Source organism: Mauremys mutica, chromosome 6 (genome assembly GCF_020497125.1).
Source record: "Mauremys mutica isolate MM-2020 ecotype Southern chromosome 6, ASM2049712v1, whole genome shotgun sequence".
Taxonomy (NCBI): domain Eukaryota; kingdom Metazoa; phylum Chordata; order Testudines; family Geoemydidae; genus Mauremys; species Mauremys mutica.
Window position 1 is genome coordinate 25,355,650 of NC_059077.1, and position 20,333 is coordinate 25,375,982.

Below are 20,333 nucleotides of genomic sequence, written 5' to 3' on the forward strand. Positions count from 1 at the left end.
GAACGTTAGTCCTGGCTGGGCTGGGCGGTGGGAGGGAAGAGGACGACGGCGATGGAAATGAGTTCCCCCTCCACCTCCCCTGCATGAAGCATGGGTCAGATCTACCCCAAAAACCTCCCCTGGCTGCAGGAAGCTTTCCACTGTGGGAGTGGCGGGTCTTGAAAGGGGGGTCTGGGCGTAGGGGGTGAGGCTCAGTGGGGTGGGGGGGGGTTCCAGGTGCGTGGGGGGGGCAGGCTTGACAGTGGGATTTGGGTGTGAGGGGGTGTGCAGATGCACAGGGGTTAGGCGGACAGGGGGAGCAGCTCAATGATCCCTCCCTGTACAATGATCTCTCCCCCCACTTCCTGGCCCTATCGCTCCTCAACCACAGGGTGAGAGGTCACTGTACGGGGAGCTGCTCCCCCTGTCCGCCCAACTCCTGTACATCTGGGCCCTCCCGCTGAGCCTCACCCCTCTGCACCTGGAACCCCCCTCTGAGCCCCTCCTACATTGGGAGCCCCCACACACCCAAAGCCCCACCCTGAGCCTTAGTCCTGCGTTGGGAGCTCCCTACACCCAGACCCCCACCCCATTGAGGCCCAACCAGCTGTATCCTGACACCCCCTTCCCCAGCATCCAGACCACTCGCTTGAGCTCTCCACACCCAGACCTCCCATCCCCCTGCTGAACCCTAACCACCTTCACCTGGACTCCCCTGCAGAGTCCCACTCCCTGTGCATCCAGATCCCCACACCACACTGCCCACACCCAGATTTAGTCACACACAACCCTGGTACCCTTGAGGTAATTCTGAACCTAGAATTTTTAAAATTCTGCATATTTTATTTGTCAGAATTACAGTAACACAATAACAATATAATCACACCATTTTCAATTATTTTGGCAATTTCAAAATACTTGTCATCAAATAATTGAAAATGGTGTGATTATATTGTGTTATTTTGACAAATAAAATATGCTGAATTTTAAAATATTGTGCACAGAATTTTTAGTTCTTTGGCGCAGAATTTTTAATTTTTCGTGCAGAATGCCCTCAAGAATCATGACAGTCCAGTCCAGTCTGTTTCCCCTGTAAGAAGTGAACTGATTCTTTTTGTCCTTACTTTCTCTCAAAGGGTTTATAATAAAATGTTGCTTACTTCCTTGATGGGGTAGGCATGAGGTGAAGTCTGCGTTTGGTGAACTCCTGAGCATAAAAATCCAATAGGCTTGGTTAGAATAAGTTTTAACGGTTTGTAGCAACTGTATGAGCCATACTTGAAGGACAAGAGTTTATGCCAAAGGTGAAGAAGAAAAAGGAGATTTGGAAGACTCACTCCACCAGTGCATAGCTCAATGTGGTAGCCAACTTCCTTCCTTCTCCTGCTATCGAAAGCTTGTGAAGATGCTACATATGAAAACAAATGGGCTTCGCACAAAATGTCATCTTTGGAAGACAAATATATGAGACTTTCTCTACAAAACTTAAATCTCTGGGTGGATGTAGGATCAAGGGGAAGCAGTGGCTGATTAGACTGGAAAGCAATGTGAGGAAATAACTCTGACCTTCTCAATGAGAGGAAATAATTTAAAATATTGTTTGTATAATATGGTATACTATTATTACTGACAGAAGTATTTTATTTATTTATTTACTGTTTATATTGCAGTACCATCCAGAAGTCCCAGTCAGGTTTGTGGTCCCATTGTACTAAGGGCTGTACCTATACAAATAAAAATGTATGGAGAGCTAAAAATATCTAAATCTTTGGAGTTTCTGCTAGTAGTGAAAAACTTGATCCCACAGCTATCCTAGGACAAATTATTACCTCCATGTTAGATTAAATAATATTTCTGTGTTATCAGGATGATATATGGATGTAGTTAAATGCCATTGGATTCTTGCCAGAATATCAACTAGAATGAACAATATAGGAATTACAATTATGTCTACAATTTCAGATCACAGGCAGAATTTTAGCAGCAACCAGAAATAAAGAAAAGGACAACTGAAGGGAACATTTTTAATTTTCCCATGTGTTAGCCTAGCCAAGCAGTCCAAAAGAAGAGAGCAGGTCAAGGTGAAGAGAGTGTCTCAAAAATAAAACATTAAAGCTGAAGGATTCAAAACTGATTAAGTAAATTAAATGATTGAATAAAATGAATTGGACTCTTCTAATAAGAAAAGGCTTACAGGCATAAAAACTGCAATTTGATTAAGAGTTCTGCATACAAGACCGTAGAAATTAGGAGCTCATTTACTACATATTTTTTATCTCATTTGTTGTGTTTTGTTGATATGCTTGGCTAGATTTTGCTTTGCTGCTTTTCTCCCTTGCCCCTCAAGTCAAAAACTTAGACATTAAATATAATTTGGAAATGTAGAATGTGACTATCAATGAATTAATATTTTTGTTTCTGAAAAACATAACATAACATGAACGGCATCATAGCTTTAAATCTGTAGGAATGCTTTAGTGCTGGATGATTTATTTATTGTGCATATTCATGCTTAGCTCCATACGTACTGAAGTACTGAAAAACAATAAAACTAAAATAAGCACTGTTTCTGCATGCTTCATGTCGTACAGATGCCACCTTTTGAGCCTTTTCAAATGGTTGGTTCTGTCTGAACTGTCTCTGTACCATTTGAAATCTCAGAATAGATGAAGAATTTTATTTAGGTAATTTACTAATAACCTTTCCTTCCATACCTGGCTCTCATGAATATTATTTGGTAATAAGCTTTCCAACTGTTTCGTCAGAACCTTGGCAAAACTTTACAATCACAGTTTATTAAAGATAGGTCTATAATTAGCACACTACTCGAGACCTTTTTCAAAATCAAAGATATAAATATTTCATGCACTTGGGATGGAATGAGGAGCACAAGTGCCTAACAGGCTGAATCAAGAGACTTTTTCATTCATGGGGTTAATATATCAACCATCAAGTAAAATTAATTGACTCCTTGACTTTTCCTGTAATCTCTTCAGGGTTTGTAATTTAATGATCTTACAGATCTCTTGTACTTTAATCATAGGAGTAAATTTTCAGTGCACTGTGCAAGAATTCAGCATGACACCCTTTTAATGTTAAACTTGTGAAATGCCTTCTCTGCCTCATTTATTTCAGGAGGGGCCAAGTTCCAGTTTGGGTAATTAGTTTTTAATTAGGATAATTAGTCATTAGGGTTTTTGCTTGCCTAAATTCTCTGTTTCAGTTATTTGTCACTTTCTCTCTCAAACACAGAAGCAGCATATTTCTAGAGCAGAGTAGATGCTGCATTCCCTCCCAGAGATGGCTGTATTTCAGTGATAAGTGATGCGATGATCTCAGTCAACATCTTTATAATGCTTTGCAGACTTTCTCAATGAAAAGTGCTATATAAACGGAAAGTATTATTAACACTCTTATTTAAGTAATTCCCAGATAAAATTTTGTAAAGCTGGAGGTTAATTTGAAAGAACCTATCATTAAAAATATTACGTGACTATTGTAATTTACTCAAAAAATGCAACCGTTAGTCTGAAAATTCAAAAATAAGTTTGTATTTAAAAATATACAAAATATGGAATTGCATAAAAAGTTTTAGGAATAAACATCAATCCATTTTACGTTTATAGTAATTATTTCAAAAGATCAACATTTTTATGTAAATTTCAGCAAGAGATCTCTTGAAAGTCCTATAAATTTAAAAAAAAAATCAATTTACTTCTGTTTCCAAAATCAATCTATTATTATCTGAAAGTAATCATGATAATATTGAAGCCAAAGATGTGTCTCTCCTAAGTTTTTGTAGTGGCTGTTTTGAAGGAGTGGTTAGAGGAGAGGTATTAGAACTCTTTCTCTTCCTAATCTAAGCATTTCTAATATGCCCTTTGGCTAAAACCACAAATATATTTTTCCCAATCTGCAAATTAGACTTACGCAGTAGATCTCATCAAGGTCTTTTCAAATTAATTTCATTTGAAGTTCCAAGAATTATTAAATAAGACATGACCACAAAAGAAAAACATTATATGAATATTCAAAACATGACTAAGTTGTATGCTATATCTTTTCTGAGCCCTGTGTCTTACAAATGGATTTTCCCAATCACCGCAAATTTTGGTAAAAAAAAAAAAAAGGCTGGCCAAATAACTCTGAGAAATTTGAAAAAATTTTTAGGATTTTACAATACGTGGGGAGAAACTGGAGGGAAGGTGAAATCTGTTTTATAATAGAAATTAAGCCTTCACATTAACTATGGATAGGGCTCCGTGACTTCTGCAGCAGCCAGTGTGGCTGACCCCAGCTGACATCTGCAGCTGGTCCTGGGGCAGCGGGAGCAGCGGCTGGCCCTTGGGCTCCTCCATGGCAGTGGCCAGAGCAGCCGATGGCCCTATGGGGCTTCCCTCATGGCGGCCCCTGGCCCTCTGAATCTTTCCTCCACTGCGATGGCCGCAGCCACTGGACCCCTGGGGCTTCCCCCAGAGCGGCTACTGGAGCAGCCATCCCCCCACTCCAGGCTTCCCCACAGCAGCTGGTGCCATAGGCCCCCCAGGGTTCCTCTCTCCCCACCCAACCCCCGCAGCTGCTGCCATGGGCCCCCTTGGGGCTCTCTCCCTGGCCGCTGGTGCTGTGGGCTCCCCCATTCTCCCGATAGAGGTGTCCCCCCCCAAGATTCAATCAGGGGTATTTATGGTATAAGTCATGGACAGATCACAGGCACAGATTTTTTGTTTCTTGCCTGTGACCTGTCCAAGACTTTTACTAAAAATAGCCATGATTAAATCATAGCCTTAACTGAATAAACTGCTGCTTCCCCATAATTAATCATCTGCTTCTCAGTAGCAACAGTCTTGATTAATGTAGCCTAATGCAGACTTACTAATTGTTCTTTGTTGGTAGTTTTTTCAGCTGTAGTGCACACACAGCATCATCTTCTGTAAATCTGGTTTCTTTAGTTTTGGATCTACTCTTATTTGTTGAATGGATAGGAGTTGGGAGATTATATGAATCCCTACGTTTTCCTTCTTCCCTCATTCACGGCTCTCCATACAGATGGTGCTGAGACCTCTCCCTCCGCCCAACCTACCCACCTCTGCAGAAAGGGGATGATCAGACTCGGGATTTGATTTGAATATGTTCAGGATCATTAAATATAGTTTTGACTCAGTGTTCTAGATAAAAATTAGCAAAGGGTCTTGGGCCTGTATCCAGTACTTCAGCTTGTGATATCCTGTAGATGTATTTATCAGAGATTGCGCTATTATAGGAATCCTTTTCTTCTTTAAAGGACTTTTGCACAAAGCAGCATTGTATATTTCAGGATTATTGTTTGTCATCAATAGGCATTCTTTTCATGTACTATGCAAAGAGGAACCCTTTAAAGAAAGCAATACCAACTGTCACATTGCAGAACTAAGAAATTAGTTTGAGATTTTGTAAAACTTCAGAATCCATGATACTTTGAGGTTATTCAGTTTTAATCATCACAAGAAACAGTCAGTTAAATCTGGCTGTAAACTAATTTTTGTACTTAGTTGTTAATTATTGTATTTGTACCTGTAGTTTCACTTGGAATCTAGAAAGCTGTTAATCTGAATCTCTATATAGCCCGTACTAGTGGTTAATCCAGTACTTTGTGCTTATTTTTACAAAGCACTGTCAATCTAATTGCCTCCTTCTGTTTTACTTCTCTGCTATGAAATAAAATCGCCTAAGTGCAGTGAGAACTTGTAACTTGCTGCTAATTACTGTGGTTATGACTTCCAGCCTGAACTCAACTGTCTCTTGGGTGTAGTTGAAACTAAGCACCAGCTGCCGTGTTGTGATGCCATTGCAAAGACTAAATGTTAAAATAAAACAGGATTTTTTTAAAAAATTCATTGATTTTAAAATTAGATGGAATTTAGGGTAGGGCTGGATTAAAGCACACCAGGGCCCTACACACACCATGATGAGAGGCTCCTTACAGGGGCGGCTCTAGGCATTTTGCCGCCCCAAGCCTGCGGGAGGTCCGCCAAAGCCGCGGGACCAGCGGACCCTCCACAGGCAAGCCACCGAGGGCAGCCTGCCTGCTGCCCTCGCGGCGCCGGCAGAGCACTCCCCGCGGCTTGCCGCCCCAAGCACGCGCTTGGCGTGCTGGGGCCTGGAGCCGCCCCTGGCTCCTTATAGCCTTGCCCTGCCCCTGTGCCGTGACCCTCATTCCCTTCTAGAGAAGCAGGGGCAGTGGATTGGGCCCGGGGTTGTATCTGCATGGTTCAGGCCTCCTGTATTCTCCTCTTGCCACATACACACTTTTGGGATGGAGTTGGCAGAGTTCCCAAGAACAGTGGGTTGTAGAGTTATCACAGCATCGAGATTCATAGGGAAGTGCGTACCTTTCAGAGCTATTGTTTCAGGCTGTCTGTGGACTAAGGCTCACATTCTCATGCTCAATACACATTTTCAATCTTTTCTTTGCAGGCACGAGGGCTAGAAAATTAGGGTGTTGGGATTTTTTTTAAATGAAAGCTGAGATTCTGACTTCATCATGTGACTTCAGGAGCAGGGTCCCTTGGTTTCAGGACTAAAGTGCCTGTGCTTTAATACATTCTTAGTTTAGGTTGTTCACTAAACACCTACCTACTAAAATTCTAAATTAATTCTAAGTGTAAAAGGCAAGTTAACTGTGGGTCTTAGGGTATATGCAGTGGTTACTAATTTAATTCTTTATAATGTGAGGATTTTCTCCTACTATCTTCACATATTTAGTGCCCAAGCCTACAATGTTCCGTCATCTGAGTAGTCCATATTTGCACAATTGACTTCAGTGGGACTACTTGTATGAAGACTTACAAAGATTTAGTCCCTAGGATTTAGTATTTTAGTCTTTCAGGGTAGTGTATACTTCTGGTATGATCCTAAAAATCAACATGAGTATTTTTTGTCACGTGTTGTAAAGTAGATTTATACACCAGTGTATAAGTTACTTGACTGTTCAGAGCTTGTATACGCTCAGTTTTGAATAAATTACATTCTGGAGACATTTTACTGTTTCAGAAGTTTTATAATGCTGTGTTTTATGACAGTTTCTTCTGCCTGCTCTGAAGCACGTGCCACAGTGTTTTTAAGTGTGCTGTGCATGTTTGACAAGCTAGAATTGTAGCAATTCCCATCAGTGCGTGAGCCACAATGTCTCAAGATTTGTTTTTGTTGGCTGGTATCCAGTACCATGCTATAAAATACATTTACTTGACAGAAGAAAGTGGTGAACTGCATTAACTAAAAAGTTTTTAAAGGCTGGCTAAACACATGCAATAAATATTAATAAACGAAAAGGCCACTTACCTTTAACCTTGAATTCTGCTATTAGCTGTGTGTGTTTAAAATTACTGTAGCATTTGAGTAATAACTGATATTGCAACAAATAAGAATTGTGTTTTTAAAAATAAACAGCTTATTAACAGGCCGACATTGACTGCATAGGTAACTTGTTATAGCAAGTGATGGATTATGGAGATGCTGAACTTCAAGAAATTTAACTTTACATCCTTACTAGTTGCTACCTGTAAAATGAGCTTTGACCTTTAATATGGCTGTATATTTAACCTTGCATACCTGTGGAAGCATGGAGAGGTGTCATTTTTTTAAACTATTGTGTCTATGTGATGTGTGGGATGAGATTTATATTAGGGATGTTTCAGAAGGCTCTGTTAACTGCCACTTCATTCAGGCTCAGCACTGTGAAACCTGTTTCTCAATAAATAATTGAGAAAAGCCTGTATTTATCTTATAGCCAAAAGAAGGTCCAACTGATTAGGGCTTAACAGATTTTTGGTTTTTCAGGATCAGGTGTTCCACTAGCATATTAGCATGTGGCTCATATTTAACATCCAAATGAAATTATATTGGGGCTAGGCCAGGAATGAGAAGGAAAATTGGGATTGGGACAGGAAAGTATTGGGTGGTGGTGGAAGGCTTGAAAATTGGCAATGGGGGAATATATAGCCATTCGCTTAAAGGTCACCAAAGTAATATAATAACTCCCTAAAATGTCTCCAGACTCCCAAGTTACAGTATTCTGTTTCATTTAGACTCCTTATTATAATTTAAATTGTTATACTTCTCTTGTTAAAACTAAAGTGAACACCTGTTCTGTGGCTTGTATAAGATATTTTGTGCAAAAGCACTCTTTCTCATGCCCCCATCTCAATAGAGGTATAAATATAATTTAATAAATGATTAGTCCAGGTTGAAAGGTTCTCCTGGGCAAGGTAGAACAGTAGGCTTGGGAAGGAGGTTATGAAAGATGATTGAGCACATTTCAATGAAATAATAACATGAGCATGAATCCTTTTAGCTCTAGATACATTTATTAGATAGTTAATACAAGTCCTGTCAACACTATAACCCTCAGTCTTAGAGTTTATTTATCCCTGTATAAGGTAGTTATCTCAAACAACAAGCACTCTCCAATTATCTAAATACATAAAGTCTATTGTTAGGTGAACATTAAGATTTGTTGTCGCTCATGGTAAATAGTGGTCTTTGCTTTATTTACCTCCTCAGTCAATCATCTTGACCTTTCAAAGAGATTTTTCATTTGGTTTTGTAATTCAAACTGAAATCTAGTTTTCATAGTTTCATAGATTATAAAGCCAAAAGGAACTGTTGTGATTATTCTGATCTCCTGTATAACACAGGCGTTGTGTGTGAAAGTTTTAGTTCTATAGGGAAGAAAGACTATATGAAGTAAGACTCAGGACAAGGGCTTAATTAATTACTTAAAAAAAACCCTCGCAAAGTTGTATGCTATATCTTATTTCAAGAGCTAAATGGTTTGAGACACAAAAACACTGATCCAACATCAATATGTAATTTTATTTCAGAGTGTTGTGCGTTGTCTTTGGCATCCCAAGCTAAACCAGATCATGGTTGGTACAGGAAATGGATTGGCTAAAGTATACTATGATCCAATCAAAAGCCAGAGGTATTTAATAATTACATTATTATCATTAAAACCATGTTTTTTTTCTCAACCCCTAGACTGACCATATTAAAAGGTGAGGAAATTAGTTTATGATCATTTGTGAGGCAGTGAGTCAAAAATAGTAGCTTATGATTTTCAGAAGCAGTGCATTTTCCATTGAGCCTCTGATTCCACTGTATACTTGGATATTAATATTTGGAACATTATCTGAGGTTTTGAATACTTTCCATGAGGTTCCATCAGTGTACTGTGTGGAAACTGAATTAGGAATGCCCAACTAGCATATCTCTCACAGTCCCCGAAGACTGTTGAAGTGGTGTTTGTAAAAAGACTGTTCAATGTAGTCATACTTGTTTTTCTGAAGTAGCATTTTGTTTAGGAGTCCAACTCTTAGTTTGAATTTCAGTGGTCTGTGCAGTTATGTTGAAAATCCAAATTTGAGAAGAGGTGAGGAATGGAATGAGAGAATTTCCCATCTGTTTCACTTTCTTTGCTGCCCATGGCCAGTAACTGCATATTTAAAGGATGGAAGGGCAGAAGCAATTAATGAAAAGGGAAGCTAGCAGTTGAGAATGGCAGGATGAATTTAAAGACGCTGCCTTGTTTGGAATTCAATATCCTCATCACATAGTTTTTCTGCCAGTCCAGCACATTTTCCTGCTGGCAGATGGAGAGAGCACAACTGATTTTCTGATTGTCCTTTCCCTCCTGTACGTACAATGATTTGTTCATTTGCATGCTCAGATGCTTCTCTCTCTAGCAGCCAAAGGAGTATTATACTCTAAATTTCAAGCTGTCGTTCATATCGGATGCTGATTGTAACCTGCATGCTTGATTGTGGGGACAAGCTCAGGTTCCCAAGATTTCTGGGACCCAAGTTTAATTTTTTCTTTCTGTGTATATTTTTGAGATCTTTGTAGTGATTTGACATCAGAGCCTGGGCTCTTGCTCTTACATAAACAAATTCTTATGCTTTCTCTTCTCTCCATGCATGGGAGACATCCTGTAATGGAGGAACCTTGCCTCTAAATTCAAAAGATGCTCACAGTGAAGAGCTGTCTTAATGCAACTAGGTAGTCATGTAAAATGCAGGCGGATTCCAACCCTGAAGTCTGAATGGAAGAGGCGCACTCTTGTCTGTGATAGTTTCCTTTTTTCCTTTTCCTTCACAGATGTATAGCTATATAAAGAGAGTGTGCACCAATTTGTCAGTTACAATTTAAGTTACTTCCAACAAGACCTATGCAAGCTTTGCCCCATAGTTCTGTCAGGGCATCTTCATTTAGACCGCCAGTTCTCTGCTGCTTAATGAGGATAATTGGGCTGAATAGTTGCAAACTGTGTGGTATTTTTTGGGCTGTGGAAAAGCAAAGCATAAGATGAAACTACCACATTCATATCCACCTCTGACTGTAAGCCACATTATAACAATTTCATCAACCTTTCGAGCCTCCCTTACATACATACATACATACATCATACATTTGTAAAAGTACTGTTCAACCTGGCAGGAATTTTATCTTGAACAAACAAGATATTTCTACTTCTACTTCTATTATAGTGAAATAAATTAAGTCACTTTATTTTTTACCATAGGGGAGCAAAACTATGTGTGGTTAAAACAAAACGAAAAGCCAGACAGGCAGAGACTCTTACACAGGATTACATTATAACACGTAAGTAATTTAAACATATATTTATAAGGTGACTTGTATGCATTTCTCAGGCTTTTACCTTTATATTTCCCCATCTCAAAAAGTCAAACTATGGCCGTATTGTGCATTGTTTTTACACCTCATAGGAGACTAGGTATAGCCCAGAAGCAGTCCACCATACTACACATCAGATGAAAATGTTCTTGCATATACTCTGTATAGTTGTTAATATCATTATTTACAAGGTGCACATACAGACTTGATCTGATGAAATTCTGGATGGGCTAAAGTTTTCCTTCAGAAAGCCAGGCTGGTCTTTTAAAGTTTATATATGTTTCATACAAAAAACTCCATGAAAAATACTTTGAGATTGCAAAGATAAAAACTTAGAAGTCTGGAAAGACAGGATTACGGTGGTCTATGCAGGTTGATGCCGATCTCTGACACTTGGGAGCATACACAGTACCAATAGAATGTTCACAGACTTAAAGGACAAGTCTTGAAGACATTCTACTAAAAATGTGGAAGTGATGATTTTCCAGGTCTTAGAACTCAGCCAAAGATATGTGGATTTTTATCTGAACAGATAAAACACCACTCAGAACTACCCTCCTGCAAAATATCAAGTTTATACTAAAAACTGTGAAGATGCGAGGGCTGTTCAAAGAAATGGTCAAAAAATTTGTTAACATTGGCAAAATTACCTATTCGTCCGGAACCTCACTCTTGGAAGCAGCTAACGCATATTTACTGAAACTTTCCAAATTTTAGTATGGAAAATTTTCCTCCTCAACAGTTAGTTTGGCAAAGTTATAAGCACATGAAAAGAGGGGCTTTATAATGGGTAATTTTAGGCAACCTTAACTGTAACATTGAACAGCTTATAATAGAAATAGTGTCTATACGTTCATTAATTAATGTTTGCATTTGAAAGTGCTTCAATTATGCAAATTTTCAAAAATTGAAGCCTAAAAATCCAGTGGGACAGCAGCCTCTGAGTCAGTTAGGAGCTTTTAAAAATCCCACCATTGGGTACTTAAGTATGGATTTCTCTAGTTTTGAAAATACTAACTTTATCATGAGGGTTTGTCTGGTTCTTTCTTGCACATACTTGTGGAAACCCAGTAAGAACAGATCCATACAAAGTAATACACTGAAAATGTTTCTAAACTGATAGAATTTGGAGTTTCACTTGACATTTTTTTTTTGTAGGTTTGTTGCTTGTTTGGAAGCTTTTCAGAAGCCACTTCCTTACAGGGAACATAAAGCATCGTTTTACCAAGAAAGCACAACAAACCATATTTGAATTTCAGAATTGCATATACTGATTGCTCAAAATGCAGGAATGCCACTTGAGGGATTAGGTGTTACTTTTAAAATACAGGCATATTATTACTCAGATTTTCCTCAAACAAGCTTGACTCCACATATGGCAAAATCTTGGATCTGTACATTAGTCACCTCAAATGCCCTGTGCAAACTGATCAAGTTCATTACTTGCCGACAAACTGTTCAGACACTTCATACTTCATGAAGTCTGCAAAAATAAACTCTAAACATTTATTCCTAAAGATCCACTGCCATATCATCTGGGTTGTGATTTAATTAAGTCTAATAAATTAAGCAGAATAACTTGGAAAGAGATAATGATGATTCAGGGGATAGTTCTGATTCGGTATAGAGCCCGTGCCCCCACATTAGAGGCTACTGTGCTGCTGAAGATACTGTCTTTTTGTTGAGAGGTTAAGAACAACAGACTGACAATTTGTGGCCATTAAAAATACCAGGGCAACTTTCTCAAGAGGTGTTAAATCCTGGTGTCATGGCCAAATTCTGACTGCAGTAATTAGGTCCTGCCAACCTAAGTTTACCTCATTTCTTGGGGAAAATTGATTTTGGCAACATATGTAGAAGTGCATCACAACTTGGATCAGGGCGGTGATAATCCCCTGTCTGTCACTTTGCTGTAAAACTGTGCCTGGAATTTTGATGTCTCAGCATCCACTATTAGAAAGATGTAGAAAAATTGGAAGCTCAGAAAAGAACAAGTGGTTGATCAGGTAACTTGTGGGCTGACCAACAGAGAAATGAGCTAAATAAGTGTAAATTGCCCAGGTGATTTATTAGACTAGGGAATAGTCCTTGGAGAAGTTGTGGAAATCTGGTTGCTTTAGACTTTTAAAAACAGACATGACAAAGCCCTATAAAATATACTATGATAAGCCAATGTGGAGTCATGTAAGAATGACATCCCTGGCGTTGCACAAGGGATGGCATCCTCTCCATGTAAGGGTCAAAAGCAGTCTGGCCCATAGGGTTAGAGATGTAAAAGTAAATATGGTTGCTAACATTTAGAATTGTTTTCCTAAACTGTGAATCTTCTCTTTAGCTCATGCCCTTCCAATGTTTCGTGAACCACGGCAACGAAGTACCAGGAAACAGTTGGAAAAGGATAGGCTGGATCCCCTGAAATCTCACAAACCAGAACCTCCAGTAGCAGGACCAGGTAACCCATATTTAGTCTTTTCAGATTGTTATAAGTAAATGGGAAACTTATTTCAGAGCTCTATAAGTAGTTTTGCTCATGAAATTATATTTACATTATAAGTTGTTTGGGACTGGGAATGCTGTCTGTCTTGTGGGTGTGTACAATGGCTGGGGTGCTACTTCCATACAAATAAATAATGACTGACTTTTTGTTTAGGCCCATAAAGTATTCAATAGCACACTGCTGTGAATGGAACTCTAAATGCTATTTTCTTTTCTTCCCCACATCTCTTTTCTTTATAGTAATATGTAAGTTCAGTACACTACTAGATCAGTATTACACACACAGTACTTCACATTTTGCCTATGTGTTCATTACTCTCACTCTCAAATCTTTTTTTTTCCCCAATTATAGGTCGTGGGGGCCGTGTTGGAACTCATGGAGGTACATTGTCATCATACATAGTCAAGAATATTGCATTGGATAAGACTGATGATAGCAACCCCCGAGAGGCCATTTTACGACATGCAAAGGAAGCTGAGGATAACCCCTACTGGGTTGCTCCAGCCTATTCTAAGTAAGGAAACAATTTAAAAAAATACAAGCAATATTTCTTAAAGTCATTGGGAGTTTGATGTAAACAGAAAATATACATTTTTAACAGCATTCTCTGCCTTTTCTGGATTATTGCCAATAATATATAAACTAAGAGTATGTCAGAGCTCTGTGTGTACAACCCATCAAATTGTTAAAAGTATAACTATCTACAATTTCCATTTTTAAAAACTAACCTTTTAGTGCTAGAATACTATTTTAAAGCTTTCTAAAATATAGAATTTGTATTCACCCACAAAAGCTCATGCTCCAATACGTCTGTTAGTCTATAAGGTGCCACAGGACTCTTTGCTGCTTTTAAAATATATTTGTCTTACTATTTCTCATGGTCCTAAATCTGTTACAGTTAAACTCCATGGTACTAAGTAATCCTGGCTTTATAGGTGGAGGAGTAAAATAGTACCAATACATATTTTTAAAATCTCTTAACACTTTCTAAAGTAGATGTTCCTCTAAAATGTGTGACATAAATAGCATGGTGTGATATGGATGTATTAATATTTTCAAGATTTTTAAAGATTCACACTACACAATCATGTAAGTATGTATACATGCTAAAAGCCAGACCCATGTTACAAGACCTGTGCATCTACTTAAGTTAGCTTGGCTTTATAGGTGGAAAGGATACTAAAAATAGGTTTTTTTTCCCTAAAATAAGTCTGCTCCAAAATGGGGCATAAACAAAAAGATGACTGCTTGTAGTGGTATAATGATTTAGCTGGCAGGAGTCTGGGTTGACCTGTAGAATATACTTTTTGCCATTTATGAGTTATGTTGCCATGTCTAATTCTTGCCTATAAACTTTTATACCAGCAATATTCAATGCATAATATGTGTGTGTCTGGTGCATATAAGGGCATTTAAGCTATGGAATAAATTCCCTCAACTCTTTGCTTACTTGTAAGATTCTAAAACAATATCCCACATTTTCTGGCTTTTTTGTTTATAAAAAATTGCCACTGCAAAGTTTTTTTTCCCAATTATTATTTATTATTATTTAACTCTTAACTAGCACTTTTCATCTGTCGATGTACAAATGTGTCACAAAAGAAGGTAAGTATCAATAATCCAATTTTACAACTGGAGAAAATGCTGCCACTATGTAAGTTTTACTTCTGTAATTGAGAAGATAATTAAGAAAAGCCAAGTTTGAAAGTTACCCCATAGTGTGTTAACAGGGATGGGTATTTGTGATGTGGACACTGATCCTCTGAGCTGAGTACAACTTCTTCACACAGACCATTGAACAGCTATCACCAGGCAACAGTTTTTGGTCTCCATTGACTTAGGCTGGCTTTGAAGTGGGAAATATTAACTTTTATAACACCTATGCCAGTGTTACAAAATATATAAAATAAATGAATAATGCAATACGGCCTACATTTACCAGCCCAAGAAAGTACTCTTTAAAAGGATAATTCTGTGAAGGTTACTGTAATGGAGATGCCAAGTATGGTGGTTATTTTTTTCTTATTAGGAGATTCACATGAGCTTGAGATGAAATGTATTCTGAGTCTAAATTCAGATATTTTTACTTAAAATATATAAATATCCCTTCATAAAGAAGTAGATATGACCACTCATACCATCAGATAGGTAAGTATTCCAGTGTATATTTGGCTAAGTAATGTCATTGATGAGACATTAGGTTTCATCCCTGAGACCTGTAATGTAAAGACATGAAAGTTTTAAAATGTAGTAGTATTATAGAAGGCTCACGGTGTCAGGTGGGCAGATCTTGTTACAGTTTATTGTTTAAAAATGTAGCTGCAGGGGAAGAAAAGAGCTGGCAGAGAAGTGGGGAGGATGTAAGTCCAGAATGCTATTAGATTACACACCAGACAGTGATGTGCGGGGCGGAGAGGAGAGCTTGGACAGTAGCCAGCAGCATGCTGGCTTGACAGCTTGGTCAACGATAAATTTCATGCCAAAGAAACTGCCATTATCCCTGCTTAAGAAACTTAATTTTTAAGACAGGTTTCAGAGTGGTAGCCGTGTTAGTCTATGTCAGCAAAAACAATGAGGAGTCCCTGTGGCACCTTAGAGACTAACAAATTTATTTGGGCATAAGCTTTCGTGGGCTAAAACCCACTTTATCAGATGCATGGAGTGGAAAATACAGTAGAAATGTATAAATACACAGCATATGAAAAAATGAGAGTTACCTTACCAAGTGGGGGGTCAGTGCTACCAAGCCAAGAGGTTTTAGCCCACGAAAGCTTATGGCCAAATAAATTAGTCTCTAAGGTGCCGCAAGGACTCATCATTATTTTTTTTAATTGTTAAGAGGTATCCCATGGTAAATACATTTTAAAGTATTTTTTTATTTATATACACACACAGAAATTTGAGCCCTTTCTGTATATCATATTACATTTCTGATGAAAGTTTGCCTTTTCGTACTTGGAGTTTCAAAAACATGGGCATGTAATTTATGCCTAATTTACATGTACAAGTTCACCAGACAGGTGTATCACTAGTCATTTGTGCATATAAATAGCCAGTGTAATAGTTATGATCATTATACATATCGGACTTTGCTATGTAAATAAATATGCCTTATTTATGCAACATTTTACAAATATTTCCCAAAATATGTTTAATAAAAATATGCTAAATATAATGTATGTTTGTCATAAATTATCAAACTTTTCAGCATATTTTATGCTATATGCAGCAGTTCCTTAGGGCCAGAATTGTGTCTTCCCATGTGTCTGTACATAGCTTAACACTGCGAGTCTGTGGTTCCAAATGAGGTGTCTGAGCAGTACCACGGTATAAATAATACAAGATAATGTGATATTTTAATTATATTAGGAATCCATTTAAAATATACTGTCCTAAAGCATAGAAAAATGTATATATTTAGTGAGTGTTCATTTTTAAAAGGGCTTTAATTAAATGATTGTATCTACAAAACATGATTTTTTTAAATTTCACTTGTTCTTCCTATTTAACTTCTGGGTACCAGAACAATGCTTTTAAACTCACTATTTCTTTGTTTGTATTCTTCCTCTTAGATAATGTTTTATTTCTGTATGTATGGGCAATGTATAGTATCATAAGACCATAGGAGTGCCTATGCTGGGTCAGACCAAAGATCCATCTAGCCCAGTATCCTGTCTTCTGATAGTGGCCAATGCCAGGTGCCTCAGAGGGAATGAACAGAACAGGGAATCATCAAGTGATCCATCCCCTGTTGCCCATTCCAAACTTCTGGCAAACAGAGACTAGGGACAACATCCCTACCCATCCGGGCTAATAGCCATTGATGGACCTATCCTCCATGAACCTATCTAGTTTTTTTTTGAACCCTGTTATAGTCTTGGCCTTCCCAACATCCTCTGGCAAAGAGTTTCACAGACTGACTGTGCATTGTGTGAAGAAATACTTCCTTTTGTTTGTTTTAAACCTGCTGCCTATTAATTTCATTTGGTGACCCCTAGTTCTTGTGTTATGAGAAGGAGTAAATAACACTTACTTATTTACTTTCTCCACACCAGTCATGATTTTATAGGCCTCTATCATACTCCCCCTTAGTCATCTCTTCCAAGCTGAAAAGTCCTAGTCTTATTAATCTCTCAGATAGCAGCCTTTCCATACTCCTAATAATGTTTGTTGCCCTTTTCTGAACCTTTTCCAATTCCAATATATCTGTTTTGAGATGGGGTGACCACATCTGAACGCAGTATTCAAGATGTGGGCGTACCATGGATTAATATAGAGGCAATGCGATATTTTCTGTCTTATTATCTATCCCTTTCTTAATGATTCCCAACATTCTGTTTGCTTTTTTGACTGCTGCCGCACATTGAGTGGAAGTTTTCAGAGAACTATCCAAACTGACTATCCAAACAGCTAATTTAGAACCCCTTGATGTGCATTACTTTGCATTTATCAACAGTGAATTTCATCTGCCATTTTGTTGTCCAGTCACCCAGTTTTGAGAGATCCTTTTGTAGCTCTTCGCAGTCTGCCTGGGGCTTAACTTGAGTAGTATTGTATCATCTACAAATTTTGCCACCTCACTGCTTACTCCTTTTTCCAGATCATTTATGAATATGTTGAATAGGATTGGTCCCAGTACAGACCCCTGGGGGGACACCACTATTTACCTCTCTCCATTCTGAAAACTGACCATTTATTCGTACCCTTTGTTTCCTATCTTTTAACCAGTTACCAATCTATGAGAGGACCTTCCCTCTTATCCCATAATAGCTTACTTTGCTTAAGAGCCTTTGGTGAGAGACCTTGTTAAAGGCTTCCTGAAAATCTAAGTATACTGTATCCACTGGATCCCCCTTGTCCACATACTTGTTGACACCCCTCCCACCCCCAAGAATTCTAATAGATTGGTGAGGCATGATTTCCCTTTACAGAAACCATGTTGACTGTTGCCCAATAAATTATGTTCATCTATGTGTCTGACAATTTTGTTCTTTACTATAAAAAGAACAGGAGTACTTGTGGCACCTTAGAGACTAACAAATAAGTACTCCTGTTCTCTTTGCAGATACAGACTAACACGGCTGCTACTCTGAAACCATTCTTTACTATAGTTTCAACCAGTTTGTCCAGTACTGAAGTCAGGCTTACTGGCCTGTAATTGCCAGGATTACCTCTGGGGCCCTTTAAAAAAATTGGCATCACATTAGCTATCCTCCAGTCATTCAGTAATTTACCAATTTAATCCATTTACCAATTTAATCCATTTACCAATCTGTTATTTGACCAGGCATTTCCCCATGGGTGATTATTCACTTAATGAGAAAAATAGAAAATTCTTTTCATAAGCTAAAAAATCCCTCACTACATATTTAATCTTTTTCCCCCATTCCTGGTTTTTTAAATAATTTTAAACAGAGGAGACAACTAGGTCCAAGTTTTTTGGCTGATCCCTTCCTTTAATTTTCATAATTCTGTAATTGCGATGACTGGCTTCGAGCTCATGTGGTCCTGATTCATAGTGGTAGGGTTAACAAGTATGTCAGATTATCAAGTCATGGATATAATTAACACTGCACTTTGAGGTTTTCCTTTATAATAAACAGTGGGCACAGAGCCAAGAAAGTTGTGGTTTACCCTCACATTCTTAGTCACAAATAATATAAGTGATGTCTCCTCACAGTCATACCATTTGCCTGAAGCCAGCTTTATTCTTTAATGAATGAATCCTATCCGATGAGTAACAATAATTTAAAAGAATTTGATCTATGAACTTCAAATTGCAGTGAAAACATTTGGGATGATACACTCTGGTTTTAAGTACTAGAGGAAAATGATTGTGCTTTAACCTCTGTCTTCTACAGTCAGAAGCAGCGGAAGTCCTTTTTATAAGGCTTATCGGGGCTGATCCTCTTGACATTTTAAACTTCTCTGCAAGAACAGCAAGATGTCTTCTGGAAAGAGGAAAAGAAATCTTCATGTTAATTTAGTTACTCTTTGTGTAAAAGCCTCTGGATAGAAACACAATAGTTCTGGCTTGATCTGCTGTATTTGGTAGACTTTTTTCATTTTTATTTGAAAGTACAATTTAAAAAAGCCATACTTAAATAAATCAGGTATGAGAGAATATTTTAAATTAGACTTTTTTCCTCATTTACTAGCTTTGAAATACTTTATGAAACATACCTATTACATAGCTTATAGTCCACATTTATTTTTTGAAAGTCTCAAAACTAGCAGTGAAGATTAAATAAAATTACGTTGCTGTAATAAAAGATTGACCTATTTTTTAAAAAATAAGAATGTTTTCATAGGAAAATTGCTGGTCTATATTATTTAACTATATTGCTTAGCTATGCTAATGAATTATTTAAGGAAAAAGTGAAGTAAAAACATTTTTTAAAGTTCTTTACTTACATTCTGACAGAACCATTTTTTTGAAAATCTGACAAAAATTGATTTGTTAGGACTGGTTGTTTGATTTTTTTTTAAAGTTAATTAAAATCAATTTGGCAATGAAAATAAGACTTACTAGACAGTTTCACTTTCCTTTATAGGATCATAGGAGTTGTCATATTGGAACAAGACCAGAACAGTCCATCTGGTATGCTATCCTGTCTCCGGCAGTGGCCCGTTTCAAACTAAGGTGTCCACAAAGTCAACTATGTAATAATAGGCCAATAGAGGAAGTTTGTTCCTAACTCTAGACAGTTGGTGGTGGGCTCGTGTCCTGAAACATGGGTAGTTACATATTATACGCTAGATATTGTAACTGTAGATGTTATTTGCATAAGTGTCTTATTTTTCTTAACCTTTAAGTGGGTGTTCTAAAAGGATCACGGAGGGGGAATACAGGTGCAGTAACCCTGAAACTGTGACACAGGTCACAATGGATGAAGATGGAGCAAAGACCTTGAGATTTGGCAGGGAATAAATTGTTAGAGACCTTGGTGGGAACAGTTTCAGTAGAGTGAAGGGGGGTTGAGGACAGATTGAAGGGTTCAAAGAAAGAGTTGGAGGAAAGGAACTTGAGGCAACAGTTGTTAAGATTTTCAACTTTCTTTGTGAACTGTTTGCTTTAACACAGCTTTACAGAGATGCTTTAATTATTTCAGGTGTCCTTCTGTCTTTCAAACGTACCACCAGAAGGAACCACTAAATGTTGTAGTTGTGGGTCCAATCATCCACATTT

General features: G+C 37.9%; 1 protein-coding gene across 3 annotated transcripts in view; it reads left to right on the plus strand.

Moving 5' to 3' along the window:
- WDR70 (WD repeat domain 70) overlaps nucleotides 1-20,333 on the plus strand; it is a 227,194-nt gene that overhangs the window by 197,885 nt on the left and 8,976 nt on the right. The window contains exons 14-18 of one of the 3 annotated variants that reach the window (XM_045020965.1): nucleotides 8,838-8,938; nucleotides 10,535-10,614; nucleotides 12,983-13,099; nucleotides 13,496-13,658; nucleotides 19,699-19,787. In XM_045020965.1, the coding sequence (XP_044876900.1) occupies nucleotides 8,838-8,938; nucleotides 10,535-10,614; nucleotides 12,983-13,099; nucleotides 13,496-13,658; nucleotides 19,699-19,786 (549 nt within the window). In that variant the 3' untranslated portion in view covers nucleotide 19,787. The remainder of the gene's footprint in view (nucleotides 1-8,837; nucleotides 8,939-10,534; nucleotides 10,615-12,982; nucleotides 13,100-13,495; nucleotides 13,659-19,698; nucleotides 19,788-20,333) is intronic. The other 2 variants (XM_045020963.1, XM_045020964.1) reach the window with 2 other exon arrangements.